Genomic DNA, 17,169 nt, shown 5'->3' on the forward strand with positions numbered 1-17,169 from the left:
AGGGATGTTTTATAATTTTGAAAATAGGGCTAGAACATAGGACTTGTAGGAGGAAAAAAAAACTTAACGCATATGCTGAAGTAACCAGAAAAAGAGAAATGGTTATTAAACTCATATGCATAAATCATTAGTGACTTGCTTCACTAAGGTGGAAATATGTGTGACCATATTAACAGATGTTTCTTTAAAATATTACCATTCCCTGACTATGTCTAGCAAATCAGGAAAATCTTTGGATGAGGGAAGGAATATAAGGAGTTGAGGTAGGAAACTAAATTATTTCACCTTGGTACAAACATGATAATCAATAAATGTTAACTGATTTTTTTTAAAAAGTAAAATTTGGAGGTTTAACATCCAACAAAATCATATGTTTTAAACCAAAAGGCACTGGGCACATACTATACACGTTATTTTTCTCCATAAATAAGCTAGCCATCTTTATGTGCAATATCACTTTAAATTGGTTACTTTAAAAGATTACAAGAAGTGGCATGATGGGTGAGCATGTTAGGTAAATTCCAGCAGGTCCTACACGCACACCCTCGGGCAAATTATTTAACCCTGCTCAGCCTAAATTTCCTTAGCAAGAATAATATTACTTACTTTGAAGGTTTTTCCAAGAATTTGAAAATGCACATAAAGTATGTGACATTATATCTGACATATAAATTATCAATTAATAACTATCAGCTATTAGGATGGTAAGTAAAACCTCAAAAATAATCTTTCAGTTACAAAGTATGGTTCTTTGAAAAAACCTAATGTTGTGTCTTAGCTTATAGAGTGGGTTAAGCATTCAAAGTAACTTAATAATGTGTATTTCCTATACACTATGTATTAGTAGGATCTGCATTTTAATACCTTTTCATAGCACCCTTTATGTACTTATCTTAGTGATTATTTGATTAACACCCCTCTGCTTCTCTATTATAGGTTGTGGAAGCCGAAATGCTTGTTTTGCTCAAAACTGTATTCCCAGTGTCCAGTACTGGTCAGCTGAATAAATATCCACTGCTTAAATAAAGACTACCATGATAAATTTCATGCTCATCTCCATCACATGAGCATGAGCATCATATTTTCTTGAAATTGGAAAGACACTTGCTAAAGAGCATAGAGGTGTTTTTTTTTTTTTTTTTTTTTTTTTTTTTTTTTTTTTTTTTTTTTTTTTTTAAGTAGAGGGGTAAACTCTAAGCCTTGATTTCCTTCCAATATACCAAACTGAATAAATAGTGAAAAATCATCAGTGGCATGGCATGAAAAAGGAAATAATTCCCTGCTTTTAAGGTAAGAATCATTATTCAATTATGACAAAAATTGCTTTTATATAATTATCATACATGCTCAAACTAACAACCATCTAGAGTGATTTCCCCTTACCCCCAGCCTTATACAAAACTGTGGGGAGAATGTCCTACTGAGAGGAAGGAAATATAAGTATTAATTTAGATCTTCACATTTCTTTGTTCAATCAGTAAGTAGCAATTATTCTTAAATTTCCAAATCCTTACCACCTACCTGTTCAGCAATATAATGGAGGAAGAGTGCTCATTCACTTATTCAGTGCCCACCATATGCTGCACATGATGTTTGGCACTGAGGATAAAAGGGAGATTAAAACAGACAAATCTTTTCTCATAGAGGTTGTGTTCATTTTAGGAAATCTACTTTGTCCCTACTGTGTTCCTTGTACGTGTATATATTTTACAGGGAGAATCTGACTGTTCTTTGGAATGTTTACTCCAAAAGGAAGTTACTGCTACCCACATATTCATTATAACTGAATTAAGCTGAAAACAAAACAATTTGAAAGTCTCCTAGAGTTCAATGTAATAACATTTTACAAGTAAAATATTTTCCGCATCACCTCAAATCAGTTAAGAAAATAATGATTTTGGCCCATTCTTTTCCCTTGGCACAAATAACTAATTTCACTGCACTGTCACACATAGTTTTGAAATGGGAGCCAAAATGAGCATTCACCAAAATAATGAAGAAAATGATAATCTGGAAGCAAAAAGTATGAGTTCTAAACAATGCCCAGACACTGTTGGCATCAATCAAGCCTTGGATGCCAGGCAGCCATCTAAATGTAGGACTCGGACTGCATGAATGTGTTACATGCTGGTTAAAGAAAGTAGTTTTTATTAGCCACAGTTCAGAATTTGGCTGTTAACACATATCATGTTTCTGAGTCATCAAATAAAATCTGATTGGAAAGACTATATCTGTCCAAGTTTTACAACAGTAATGACAGAAAATCAACGGCAATAAATATGTGTATTTAAAATTATTAAAAAGGGGAAGCAAAAGGAAAAACAAGCAAGGAATTTCTCCACCAAATTATCATTATACTCATAATTTATATGTTGAAGAGATACAACACTAAAGAGGCCATGCATTTTTATAGGAACTATATACAGACAGCATTAAATATCCATTCTATAGGAACTATATACAGACAGCATTAAACATTAGTTATATAGCGAAGAAAATAATTTGTTTTAATATTCTTTTAATCTTTTTTTATATCAAGAAGAAAATCTCAATTTGGTGGTAATATGTTTTAAACACTTCCAGAACATTTTCTAACTTCTTTAACAGAGTGTGAGCACAGATTTGCTAGCCTTGTAAACCAACATTATCTAGCTTGAATAATATTGCTTATACCCGTGGTTCTCAAATGTTTTGGATTTCTTTACATTCTTAAAATTACTCAGGACTCTGAAAGAACTTACAATGATGTGAATTACACATATCAACTTTTAATATATTAATTAAACTGGAGAAAACCTATACATATCAACTGATTTAAAATAATATGAGTAAACACATTACAGGTTAACATAACTCCCATGAAAAGTAACTATATTTTCAAAAGAGAAAAAAATGTAAAAAGAATGACATTTAGATTTTTATTTCCAAATCCCTTTAATATCTGGCTTAAGGTGATAGAAGTTGGTAAAAAGTAGAAACAAAAATAGGAAACAGATTTTTATATTTACTTCTCCATTAAATCCTTTGCAATGTGTTGTTCGGTTGAAACATACAAAGTAATTCCATCTTCACACGGATATAAACTTTTAATAGAAGGAAACGTTTTAATAGCCTTTTTATATACTACTGGTTATTTCTTTTTCATACTACTACACCAAAACTTGACGAGCAGTTTCTTAAAAGTTAGTTGCAATGTGGAATCCGAAACAATATCTATCAACTATTTGTAAGGCCTTTAACAGCATGTATTATTTTGAAAACAATTTTAATATTGTAGATACCCTGAAGAGGTCTAAGAGGTCTAAGTGAAACTCCCACCTCTGTGGTTCCCTGGCCCACATGTCAAGGACCTCTGGCTTACACTATTTTGTAACCAGCCAAGTGATGTTGGTTTTCCATTCATGATAATAATGACTTGTTTAAAGGGAAACTTTTGCTTTAAATAATCAGTTAAAAGAAATACTTTAAATTATAATACAGAACGTAATTATGGGAAAAATGTGAAGTAATTTGGAAAACAAAAAAAACAGCACAATCTGCAAACTTACCCTCTACATTTATTTTACAATGAAGGAAACTGCTAAACAGCTTTCCTTCACCTTGATTCTTTGCTGGCATCTCCTAATTGTGAGGTCTTGGCTCTTTTTTTTTTTTTTTTTGAGACGGAGTTTCGCTCTTGTTACCCAGGCTGGAGTGCAATGGCGCGGTCTCGGCTCACCACAACCTCCGCCTCCTGGGCTCAGGCAATTCTCCTGCCTCAGCCTCCTGAGTAGCTGGGATTACAGGCATGTGCCACCACGCCCAGCTAGTTTTTGTATTTTTAGTAGAGACGGGGTTTCACCATGTTGACCAGGATGGTCTCGATCTGTTGACCTCGTGATCCACCCGCCTCGGCCTCCCAAAGTGCTGGGATTACAGGCTTGAGCCACCGCGCCCGGCCGAGGTCTTGGCTCTTTTTGTCAACTCTTCAGGAAGGCGATTCTCAAGTAATTAGGTATAAGCGAATTACCTACGTGGCAGATTAAAGGCTAATACTAGGAAACACTGATGGTAAGGAAGAACTTTTCTTCTCCCGAATTTTATAAAAATAAAATATCCATAATAAGGCACCTCTACACTTCTATCAATCCACTCAAATACATATTAATTTCCTATTAAGTGGCAGCACTGTACAAGAATTTATAAGACTCACAAACCTACTAGATAGCCTGTTTTTAAAGACTTTGCATTCTGATTGGCAAAATTTTGACCATTGGCAAAATGTAGAGTAGAAAAGTAGAAGTATTTTACAAGACAGAGTTGTCGAAATTCAAGGGAATAAAGATTATCTTTCCTTCAGAGAAAGGGTGCCCTTTGAGGCTGACGTGGGTCGTGGGTCCTAGGTCAGATGAAGAGATTTGGAGGTAGGGCGCTAATTTATAAACAAAAGGCAGCAATTAGTTGTAGGTTTAAACTGCCCCAAAGGTAACAAGCCTTTAAGACAGTCAAGTGACATTCTTAGGCAGGAACCCCTGATGTTGGGGAACAGGGAAAGGGTGACAGAAGTCAGCCTTGCTGGAGGACATCACTGGCCTGAGCAGCTCAGGCCCACGGAGCCCCACCGAGGCTTTGCCTCACCTGACCGTCCTGACCACGAAGTACACCAGCACCGCGCCGCTCACCACCATCAGCACTGTCAGGGCCCGCTGGGTCATGGGCTTGTCGCCAGGATTGGGGCTCACAGCAAGGCCGCCACCCACCGAGCCTTCCCCGGCCTTCCCTCTGTGATCCTCCGCCTCAAGCCCGGCCCCAGGGCTGCTGCCATTGCCGCCCTCGGAGCCCCGCGGCCCCGCAGCTTCAGCCAGACCACGGCCCGGCTGCTGGGCAGCGGTAGGGCCCGGTGGCAGCGGCGGCAATGTCCGTGGTCTAGGGTCAGGAGGCCCAGGACCTGGCTCGGCTTCGGCTGCCTGTAGCAGCACTGCCAGGGGCGCGCTTAGCTCAGGCAGCAGCAGCAGGAGGAGGACGGAAGCCAAGAGGTGGCTGAGACAGCAGCAGCAGTGCGAGGCCTTCATCGTTCCCAGACTGCTCTCTCACCACCCGGGGGGCGCTGGGCCCGCCACGCTGGCTCCAAGAGGGACCATAGGCGCAGAGGAAAATGAAGAAGAGGTGACCAAACGGCAGGGAGAGGCCCGGTCGTGGCAGGTGGCAGAGGCTCTTGCAGCTGCAGCTACCGGGAGAACCGGAAGTTCGTACATCTCAGCGGCCACTGCTGCTAAGGACGCCTTCGGTTGCTAACTTGTAGGGGTGCACTCGGTGACGTCAGAGGCCCAGCGCCGAGTGCGCACGCGCATTTGTGGAAAGCGCAAGAGTTTGTCTTCTGGAAGCTTTGCTCTTTTCACTGTTAGTGAGGAGCGGTCGAGAATGCGTATTAGCAAAGTAAGTAGACAAAAAAAGATTGTGTAACATGTATAGCAACTCTCTCCTGCAGGAACCTTGGGAGAATGGGAGCTCATAATCTGAATTCATTGGTGTCAGACTGCAATAACACATTTAAGCAGTAAGCCGTAGGGGCTTAGTTTCCTCAGCTTGATTACCAGCCTTAGGCGTGTGGGTCCCTCACCTCCCTTTCTAAAGAGGGTTTACTTTAGTAAACTTTACCATTGTAATTTTTTTCCCGCTCTCCTTTTCAGATGTAAATGTTTTTAAAAAGTTGTGGCCAGTTTTGTAGTTGAAAACTATCTCAAGGTTATGGAAGCCGTGCCTTTGAAATATAATCAGCAAGGAAGATAGTGAGCCATCTCTTTTGTGTGGGAGGATAGGAGCCTAACCGCTGTGGGCTTCTCCCTTCAAATCGTAAAATCACCTCCTCTCGTGGAGGAGAAAATTTACTTTTCCTTTTGGTAACGTCAATCAGCAAACTCAGGTAGCCCATGATCTTCCCAACATAGTTCTTAAAAACTCTCCACTACTGTTTTTTTTTTTTTTTTTTTTTTTTTAATATTGAGCTTAGAAGAGTTCTATCCCCTTTCTCGACTGCCAGTAATCTTCAATAATGTCTTCCTTGTCTGTTTGACTTAGGTAATGTGGAACTTCGATTTGTGTGGATAAAAAACGAAAAATCTGAACAAGATCAGAAATTAATATTTGCCAATTTATTAAAATGTTTTTATTCAACAAATTGTTTAGAGTTCCTACTCTTATTTATTTAGAGATGGAATCTCGCTATGTCACCAAGGCTGGAGAGCAGTGACGCAATCTCGGCTCACTGCAGCCTCTGCCTTCCGGGTTCAAGTGATTCTCCTGCCTCCGCCTCCTTAGTAGTTGGGATTACAGGCATGCACCACCACGCCCAACTAATTTTTATATTTTAGTGGAGACTGGGTTTTACCATGTTGGCCAGGCTGGTCTGAAACTCGTGACCTCTAGTGATCTGTCTGCCTCCGCCTTCCAAAGTGCTGGGATTACATTCTGATTACTGAGTAATGAACAAATGTGGCTGATCCTTGCTTCATAGAACTTAGGTTCAAGTGGTGATAATAATCACACTAATTTTGAAATCTGAATTGTGTTTTTAAAATGAAACATACAACATCTATACTACAAATCTTGAAAAGTGCTCTTTTAGGTAGAGTGGACAGGTTTTAGCTGCTTTCAGGGAGCAGGGTGAAGTGGTTGCTTCTGTCTGGCAGAATTGCAAGGATTAAGAATCTTAATGTTGAGTTTCAGTGTAAAGAAGCTCATTTGTAGTACACCCTACCTAATGTCACCTTCCAAATGGCATTTATCAGTAATAAAGTAGCCCTGGTGATTTCCCATCTTGCTTACTCAGAACTTCATTCCACATTACAAATGGAATAGAGTTAGTATTTAATGCTTCTCCCCACCCCCCTCCCCAAATGGAATAAAGTTAGTATTTAATGCCACCTCCCCAAAATGTGCAACATCCAACTTGTCAAAAAAAAAAAAAAAAAAAAAAAAAAAAGGAAAGGAAAAAAAGAAAACGTGCATTATCTTTCCTTCTTTCCAAAATCTGATTTTGTCATGTGTTATTCATCGTGATTAATGGCATTATTCTCCCAGATGTGCAGGCATAAAGCCTAGGTATCAATCATTACCCCAAATTCCCATCTGCAGGAGTCCTTGGCAGTAACTTGGACATGCAAAGTGCTAAATGATTCTGAAATCTTAGAGTAAAACTAATGTTTCCAGATGGTTAGGGAAAGGCATGTTCTAATGTTTCTCAAAATGTAGCTTTCAACCCAAAGCAAAATGAGAAAAGGAATTTGTTAAAATTAATATTTTGTATCACTATTTCAGAAATTCTAGACGGAATTTTTGGAAGTGGGGACATCGACTATATATGCATTTTTAACAAACTCTTGGAGTGATTTTTCAGGTACACTGAAATTTAAGAATCTATTTCCTTTTCCTTACTACCTGCTTGCAGATATTTTCGTATCCTGTCCATTTCCCTAACTTTTTTTCCCATTAATCCATTCCTATAGGCTTCTAGAGCTCTTAGGGCGACATACTAAACTGTTTGATGCCCAGCGCTTTCTGCCTTCACTTAAACTGTCTGTATTACTGCCAAGGTAAACGTTTTAAGTGCAGATATCTCTTGCTATAGCAACCAACCAACTAAACAACAACAACAAGAAATGAACAGATTTTTCAGAGATACTGAATTCTCAACAAAAGTGGTCTTAAGCAGATAACATACCTGGAAGTTATTTTGCTCTTTTTAGAATACCATATTATTTGTAAAACATCATTATATGATGACATATTGAAACCTGTCATAGGAATGATGAAAAATTTTCCTAGGAGAAAATACTCTGTTTTGCTTCTGTGATAAAAAGTACAATTTTGAGCTCAAATATCCATTTAAAATATCTTTCAAACTAAGTAAAGTTGATTTTTTATGAATTTTTCTCTTAATTTTAATATACTTGTTCATTTACTTCTTATCAGTTGGCTTGCAAACAAGTTACCAAGCACAAGAGATAAACATATGAGGGAAAAGAAATTCTTAGAATGAGAAATTTGTGTCAAGTTACTTAAGTTCATCTGCATACTGGGAAAAGACCAACGTAATTCTAAAGGAAAGCAGTAACATAGCTGACAGAACAAATATGTTTCATGAAAATAAAAAACTATTGGCCTGCCGAGTAAAAGCTGAACTTTTCATTCTTGTATTGAAAAATGATCGTGAATTCTAGTTGAGTACTTAGTATGTACCAGATATTGTGCTATCAAATATTAAATGATTAACTTGTTTAAGCCTCAAAAATACCCCATAATTTTTCTTACTTTACGTTTGAAGAAACTGAGACATGGGGTAATTAATTTGGCCAAAATTCTCATGATTATTAACAATAGAACTGAATATTGAACTCTGGCAGTCTAGTTGCAGAGACAGATTATTAACTGCCACATTACTGTATTCTCCTATTTAAGTATTTCCATGATTTGATCCTAGCTGCTTAACCAACTATTGCTAGAATAATGTGGCATAACCAATAACCATAGAAATATCAGTGGCATACAGCAAATCAGCATTTATTTCTTTTATGTCTTTGGCCAAGCTGTGGTTGACTAACTTAAGCTAACCTTAGCTGCATTTGGTGCCAGGCTATAGGTTTAGTTAAAATTTATCCCAGTTGTCTCACAGTCTCCTAGGATCAGAGGACTATCAAAGATATTAAGGACCTGAAACTTTGAATTTCACAATTTTTATCTTTTTAAAAAATATTTTTTACTTTAAGTTTTTATTTTCATAGATTAAGGGATACAACTATGGTTGTGTGCTATAGGTGTATTGTGTAGAGGTGAAGTTTGGGCTTTTAGTGTACCCATCACCTGAGTAGTGTACATTATACCCAGTAGGTAGTATTTTAAACTTCACCACCCTTCCTCTTCCACCTTTTGTTGTCTTCAATGTCTATTATTTCACTCTGTGTGTACCTGTATACTCACTGTTTAGCTCCCACTTGTAAGTGAGAACATGCAATTATTTCCTTTCTGTATCTGAGTGATTTCACTAAGGATAATGATTTCTGGTACCATTCTTGTTGATGCAAAATACATGATTTTATTTTATTTTATTTTTTGGCTTAGTGGTATTCTATGGCACGCGCACACACACACACACACACACACACACCCCCACAGACACATATCAAATTTTCAGGTGGCATACACACACATATCCCCCACACATATGACATTTTCAGATGTCAACTTAGAGCTTTGCTGATGCGGCCAGAAAGTGGGGCAGACTGCCTTATGACTATGGGTATAAAGCAGCTATAATACCCTTAGAGGTTACTGGGGATATTCGTGTAGTGCTCAGTACAGATTTGGTCCATTGAAAGAAGGAATAAATGAATTAATTGATCACATCAAAGCACACACAACATGTTTTTAAAATGTTTATCAAAAAGCTTAGAATAATGCATTCTTAGAATGGGATTATTTTTTTCTCTGGTGACAAGTAAAATAATTTTTAACATAGTGTCTTATGATCAGCATCATTCTTGAATATGTGTCTTTTTTTCTTTCCATCCCATATATTTGTCTTGGCTTCAGATTAATCAGGAAGCCTTTAAATTACAGAGTTTGCTTTTCATCTTTATTCTGCTGCTGTGAGAGAATATGCAGTAACCATGTAACAGGATGTTCAGTGTATGTTTCTAAGATTGGCATATTTATTAGTATCCTCTTGTCATTCATGATGAACAGAGATGTTGTTAAACAAAACATTGGAAAAATGTAGATATTAACACTGGAATTCCCAGGTTCTATTTCCCTTAGCTTATTTTCTTTAATTGAGTGATATTTTCTTACATATATCTAATTATACATATAACAATTTTATTCATAGTTATATATATGTATTCCGTAAACTTGTCAAAGCTCTTTTTAAAAATTTTTAATTGACAATAATTTCACATTTTTGTAGTGTACAGTGCGATGTGTTGATACATGTATACATTGTGTAATGATCAAATCAGGGTAATTAGCATATTAATCACCTCAAACATTTGTCTTTTTTGTGTGTTGGGAGCATTCAAATTCCTTTCTTCTAGCTTTGCAGAGATATTAAAAATTACAATTAGAAACAATAAGTTCTGAAGTTCTATTGCACAGTGGATTGAATATAGTTAGTAATATGGTATTGTAAATCAAATCCCTTTCTAGAGGTTTTAGGGCATTAGGCTAGGATGTTGGCCAAGAGCAGTGTATGTATCTTCAATTTCAATCTAAGTCAAAAAAATAAAAGATAAAACAAGAAGTATACCAAGAAGCTATGGCAGATTGAATAAGCATGTCAGTGATGCTGGGTAAACATTTAAACTACATCATGTGCTTGGGGAATGTTTTGTGTGCTGATGAGAAGAATGCATATTCAGCACCTCTTCGTTAGAGTGTTCTGTAACTATCTGTTAGGTCCATTTGTTCTAGAGTGCAATTTAAATTCATTATTTCTTTGTTGATTTTCTGCCTTGATGATTTGTTCAATGCTTGTGGAGTGCTGAAGTATTCAACTAATATTATGTATCTGTCTGTCTCTTTTTTTAGATCTAGTGGTAATTGCTTTATGAATCTGGAAGCTCCAGACCTAGGTGCATATATGTTTAGAATTGTTATTTCTTCTTGTTGAATTGATCCTTTCATCATGATATAATGGTACTTGTTGTCTTTTTAGATTAAATCTTTTTAAAATTTTTTTTATTTCAATAGGTGTTTGGGGAACAGGTAGTGTTCGGTTACATGAATAAGTTCTTCAGTGGTGATTTCTGAGATTTTGGTGCACCCATCAACCAAGCAGTGTACACTATACCCACGTGTAGTCTTTTATGCCTCCCCACCTGCACCCTTTCCCCCACATCTCCAAAGTCCAATGTATCTTTCTTTTGCCTTTGCATCCTCATAGCTTAGTTCCACTTATTAGTGAGAACATACAATGCTTGGTTTTCTATTCCTGAGTTACTTCACTTAAAATAATAGTCTCCAGTTCCTGCTCCAGGTTGCTGCAAATGCCATTTTTTCATTTCTCTTTAGGCTGAGTAGTATTCCATGGTGTGTGTGTGTGTGTGTGTGTGTGTGTGTGCGCATGCGTGTGAGCAAATGTGCGTGTATCACATTTTCTTTATCCACTCATTGATCAATGGGCATTTGGACTGCTTCCATATTTTTGCAATTGCACATCATGCTTCTATAAACATACATTGCAAGTATTTTTTTCATATAATGATTTCTTTTCCTCTGGATAGGTACCAAGTAGCAAGATTACTGGATCAAATGGTAGATCTACTTTTAGTTCTTTAAGGAATCTCCACAGTTTTCCATACTGGTTGTACTAATTTATTTTATTCCCACCAACAGTATAAAAGTGTTTTCTTTTCACTGTTTCCATGCTAATACCTCTTATTTTTTTTTTTTTATTTTTTGAATGATGATCATTCTTTCGGGCATGAGGTGGTATCACATAGTGGTTTTGATTTGCATTTCCCTGATAATTAGTGAGGTTAAGCATGTTTTCATATTCTTTTTATTCATTCCTCTTGATAATTGTCTATTCATGTCCTTAGTCTATTTTTTTGATGGGATTTTTTTTTTCTTGCTGATTTGTTTGAATTCCTGTAGATTCTGGATATTAGTCCTTTGTCAGATGTACAGATTGTGAAGATTTTCTCTCACTTTGTGAGTTGTCTGTTAATTCTGCTGATTATTTCTTTTGCTATGCAGAAACTTTTTAGTTTAATTAAGTCTCATCTGTTTATCTTTGTTTCTGTTGCATTTGCTTTTGGGTTCTTGGTCATGAAGTCCTTGTCCAAGCCAATGTCAATGTCTAGGAGGGGTTTTTCCCAATGTTAACTTGTAGAATTTTTTTTTTTTTTTTTTTTTTTTTGAGATGGAGTTTCGCTCTTGTTACCCAGGCTGGAGTGCAATGGCGCGATCTCGGCTCACCGCAACCTCCGCCTCCTGGGTTCAGGCAATTCTCCTGCCTCAGCCTCCTGAGTAGCTGGGATTACAGGCACGAGCCACCATGCCCAGCTAATTTTTTGTATTTTTAGTAGAGACGGGGTTTCACCATGTCGACCAGGATGGTCTCGAACTCTCGACCTCGTGATCCACCCGCCTCGGCCTCCCAAAGTGCTGGGATTACAGGCTTGAGCCACCGTGCCCGGCAACTTCTAGAATTTTTATGGTTGCAGGTCTTAGATTTAAGTCCTTGATCCTTCTTGAGTTGACTTAGTATAAGGTGAGAGATGAGAGTCCAGTTTCATTCTTCTTCATGTGGCTTGCCAATTATCCCAGCACCATTTGTTGAATAGGCTGTCCTCTCCTCACTTTTTTTTTTTCTTTATTGAAGATCAGTTGACTTTAAGTATTTGACTCTATTTCTGGATTCCATGTTTTGTTTCATTGGTCTATGTGCCTATTTTTAAAATGGTACTATGCTGTTTTGCTGACTATTGCCTTGTAGTACAGTTTGAACACCTGATAGAATGATAGAATGCAGGTATGAATTCATCTGGTCCTGCACTTTTTTTTTTTTTGTTGGCAATTTGTAAATTACCATTTCAGTCTTGCCACTTGTTAAAGGTTTTTTCAGAGATTCTATGTCTTCTTGGTTTAATCTGGGAGGGTTGTATACTTCCAGGAATTTATCTCTCTCCTCTGGGTTTTCCACTTTATGCACATAAAGGTGTTCTTTGTAGCCTTGAATAATCTTTTGTGTTTCTATGTTATCAATAGTAATATCTCCAATTTCATTTCTTATTATTTTATTTTTATTTTTTTGAGAAAGAGTCTCTCTCTGTTGAGATCACACCAGGCTGGAATGCAGTGGTGTGATCTTGGCTCAGTGCAACTACCACTGCCAGGGTTTAAGCAATTTTCCTTTGTCAATCTCCCGAGTAGCTGGGATTATAGGTATGCACCAGCATGGCCAGCTAATGTTTGCTTTTTCAGTAGAGGCAGGGTTTCACCATGTTAGTCAGGCTAGTGTCAAACTCCTGACCTCAAGTGATCCACTCGCCTCAGCTTCCCAAAGTGTTGGGATTACAGGTGTGAGGCACCGCGCACAGTCCCATTTCATTTCTAACTGAGCTTATTTGGCTCTTCTCTCTTCTTTTCTTGGTTAATTTCACTAATTGTTTATCAATTTTGTTTATCTTTTCAAAGAACAAGCTTTTTGTTTCATTTATCTTTTGTATTGTTTTTGCTTGTTTGTTCCAATTTCATTTAGTTCTGCTCTGATCTTTATTACTTCTTTTGTTCTGCTAGATTTGGGTTTGGATTATTCTTGTTTCTCAGTTCTGTTATGGTAACCTTAGATTGTCTATTTTTGCTGTTTCAGACTTTCTGATGTAGGCATTTAATACTGTGAACTTTCCTTCTAGCACTGCTTTTACTGTATCCCAGAGGTCTTGGTAGGTTGTGCCACTATTATCATTCAGTTCAAAGCTTTTAACTTTCCACCTTGATTTTATTATTTACTCAATGATCATTCAGAAGCAGGTTATTAATTTTCATTCATTTGCATGGTTTTGAAGGTTCCTTTTGGAGTTTATTTCTAATTTTATTCCACTGTGGTCTGAGAGAGTAGTTGATACAATTTCAATTTTTTTTTTTTAATTTACTGAGACCTATGGCCTTTCATATGGTTTATCTTGGAGAATGTTTCATGTGCTGATGAATAGAATGTATATTCTGCAGTTGTTTGATAGAATGTTCTGTAAGTATCTATTTAGTCCATTTGTTGTAGGGTATAGTTTAGGTCCGTTGTTTCTTTGTTGACTTTCTGTCTTGATGGCCCGTGTAGTCCTGTCAGTGGAGTATTAAAGTTCTCCATTATTTTTGTGTTTTGGGTTATTCCATTACTTAGGTTTAGTAGTAATTATTTCATAAATTTGGTAACTCTAGTGTTAAATGCATATATATTTATAATTGTGGCATTTTCCTGTTGGACTCGTCCTCTTATCATTATACAATGTTTGCCTTTTTTAACTGCTGTTGCTTTAAAGTTGGTTTTATCTGATATAAGAATAGTTACCCCTGCTCGCTTTTGGTGTTCATTGCATAGAATATCTTTTTTTACTCCTTTGCCTTAAGTTTATGTGACTCCTTATGTGTTAGGTGAGTCTCTTCAAGATGGAATAAACTTGCTTGGGGATTTCTTAACATTCTTCCATTCTGTATCTTTTAAGTGGAGCATTTAGGACATTTATATTCAATGTTAGTTTTGAGATGTGAGGTACTATCTATTCATCATGCTATTTTTTACCTAAATACTTTTTTTTTTTCATTGTAGTGGTGTTGTATAGGTCATGTGAGATTTATGCTCTAAGGATGTTCTATTTTGGTGTCTTTTGAGGATTTGTTTCAAGATTTAGAGCTCCTTTTAGCAGTTCTTGTACTGCTGGCTCGGTAGTGGCAAATTCTCTCAGCATTTGTTTGTCTGGAAAAGACTGGTTCTTTCCCTCATTTATGAAGCTTAGTTTCACTGGATACAAAATTCTTGCCTTGTTAACTGTTTTCTTTAAAGAGGCTAAAAATAGTACCCTAATACCTTCTAGTTTGTTGGGTGTTTCTGAGAAATCTGCTGTTCATCTGATAGATATTCCTTTATAGGTTACCTAATGCTATTGCTTCACATCTCTTAATATTCTTTCCTTTGTCTTGACTTTAGATAACCTGATGACTGTGTGCCTAGGCAATACTCTCTTTGCAATGAATTTTCCAGGTGTTTTTTGAACTTCTTGTATTTGGATGTCTAGTTCTCTAGCAAGGCTGGGGAAGTTTTCCTTCATTATTCCCTCAAATATGTTTTCCAAACTTTCAGATTTTTCTTCTTCCTCAGGAACACTAGTTATTTTTAGGTTTGGACTTTTAATACAGTTCCAAACTTCTTGGATGCCTTATTTTTTTATTATTTTTTCTTTATCTTTGGTGGATTGGGTTAATTCAAAAGCTTTGTCTTTGAGCTCTGAATTTCTTTATTCCACATGTTTCATTCTATTACTGAGACATTCCACTGCATTTTCCAGTTTTCCAATTCTCTAAGTGCGTCCTTGATTTCTGCAAGTTGTGATTGTTTTTTATTAATGCTGTCTATCTCACTGAAGAACTTTCCTTTCATGTATCATCTTTTTGATTTGTTTTAGTTGAACTTCACTTTTCCATGATGGCTTTTGATTAGCTTAATAACCAACATTTTGAATTGTATTTCTGCCAATTTCAAATATTTTAGCTTGATTTGGATCCGTTGCTGGTTAGCTGGTATAATCTTTTGGGTGTGTTAAAGAACCTTGTTTTGTCATAGTACCAGAATTGCTTTTCTGGTTCATTCTCATTTGGGTAGACTATGTCAGAGGGAAGATGTGGGACTCAAGGGCTGATGTTTAGATTATTTTGTTCTACCGACTGCTCCTTTGATGTCGTGTTCTCTCCCTTTTCCTAGGAATGGGGCTTCCTGAGAGCTGAACTGTCATAATCATTTTTGCTCTTCTGGGCCTAACCACCCAGTGGAGCTACTGGGGTCCAAGTTGGTATTGGGGAGTGCTGGCAGAGTCCTGTGATGTGATCCATCTTCAGGTCTTGCAGTCGTGAACCAGCACATGCTCCAGTGAATGTAGCAGGGGAATGAAGTGGAATCTGTGAGGGTCCTTGGTTGTGTTTTTGTTCAGCGTGCTGGCTTTATGTTTGTTGGGCTCCAGCCAGGAGGTGGCGCTTTTCAAAAGTGCATTGGTTTTGGTCCTATAGTGAGGATACAAACTTGCCCTAGGGACATGTGGTTAAGAAATCAGGTTTCCCAGGTGATGGGTAGTGCTGTAGGGCTCCCAAGAGATTATGACCATTGTCTTTGGCTACAAGGGCCATTAGAGAAAGACCATTAGGTGGGGACAGGGATAGGCATGTCTGAGCTGATAAGCTCTTTGGATGGGGCTTGCTGCAGCTGCTGTGGGGCTGGGGGTGGGATTCTAGACCAAGGGAGTTACATTCCCAGGGGAATTATCGCTGCCTCTGCTGATTCATACAGGTTATCAAGGAAGTGGGGGAAAGCAATTAGTCACAGGCTTCATCCCACTCGCACACACCCCAAAAGAGACAGTCCAAAAGGCCGGTCTCACTCCCACCGTGCCCCCTCAACAGCACCAAGTGTATTTATAGCGGTTGATGACCAAGACTGAGAACTTGCCCCAGACCATGAGCTCCCTGTTGAGAAAGCAAGCAGACTCACAGTTTTTTGGCATCTCAGGGAGCCTGCAGTGGTGATTCAGTTTCTTCAAAGGAAAAAAGTCTCCACAGACTTCTGCTTGTAGGCACTGCAAGCTAGTCTTGCCTCCTACACTTTGTTGTCTCTGTACTATTGCTTTAAAATCCATTTTATCTGATATAAGAATAGCTATTCCTGCTCACTTTTGGTTTCTATCTGCATGAAATATTTTTCTCCCCTCCATTTACTTTGACTCTAAAAGGATCCTTACATGTTAGGTGAGTCTCCAGAAGACAGTAGATATTTGGTTTGTAATTTTTAAAAAATCTATTCAACAATGTATCTTTTAAGTGGGTTACAGAAACCATTTATATTCAGCATTAATGTTGAGATGTGAGATACTGTACCAGTCATCATATTGATTGTTACCTAGTGACTTTGTTTTCTGTATTGTGTTACTGTTTTATCAGTCCTATGAATTTTATACTTTCAGGAGTTATCTATTCTGGTGTGTATTGATCTTTTGTTTCAAGAATGTGAACTCCTTTTAGCATTTTTTGGTAGGGCTAGCCTTGAGTGACAAATTCCCTTAGCATTTGCTTGTCAAAGAAAGACTTTATGTTTTCTTCATTAATGGAATTTAATTTTGCTAGATACAAAATTGTTGGCTGACAGTTATTTTGTTAGGAGGTATGGGGCTAGGGGAGGGACAGCCTTAGGAGAAATAACTAATGTAGATGATGGGTTGATGGGGTATACCAAACCAACATGGCATGTGTATACCTGTGTAAGAAACCTACACATTCTGCACATGTACCCCAGAACTTAAAGCATAATAAAAAATAAATAAATTAATTAAAATAAGAAGACTGAAGGTAGTACCTTAATCTCTTCTAATGTGTATGTTTTCTACTGAGATGTCCACTATTAGTTTGGCAGCTTTTAGGTTACTTGATGCTTTT

At 37.4% G+C, this 17,169-nt stretch overlaps 1 protein-coding gene across 1 annotated transcript in view; it reads right to left on the reverse strand.

Moving 5' to 3' along the window:
- The window catches only part of FAM174A (family with sequence similarity 174 member A), a 45,377-nt gene extending 40,116 nt beyond the window's left edge, over window positions 1-5,261 (reverse strand). The window contains exon 1 of the mRNA XM_003920724.3: window positions 4,618-5,261. Within this exon, the coding sequence (XP_003920773.1) occupies window positions 4,618-5,051 (434 nt within the window). The 5' untranslated portion in view covers window positions 5,052-5,261. The remainder of the gene's footprint in view (window positions 1-4,617) is intronic.
- Between the last annotated feature and the right edge of the window lie 11,908 nt (window positions 5,262-17,169).

The sequence above is a fragment of the Saimiri boliviensis genome, chromosome 1 (genome assembly GCF_048565385.1).
Source record: "Saimiri boliviensis isolate mSaiBol1 chromosome 1, mSaiBol1.pri, whole genome shotgun sequence".
Taxonomy (NCBI): domain Eukaryota; kingdom Metazoa; phylum Chordata; class Mammalia; order Primates; family Cebidae; genus Saimiri; species Saimiri boliviensis.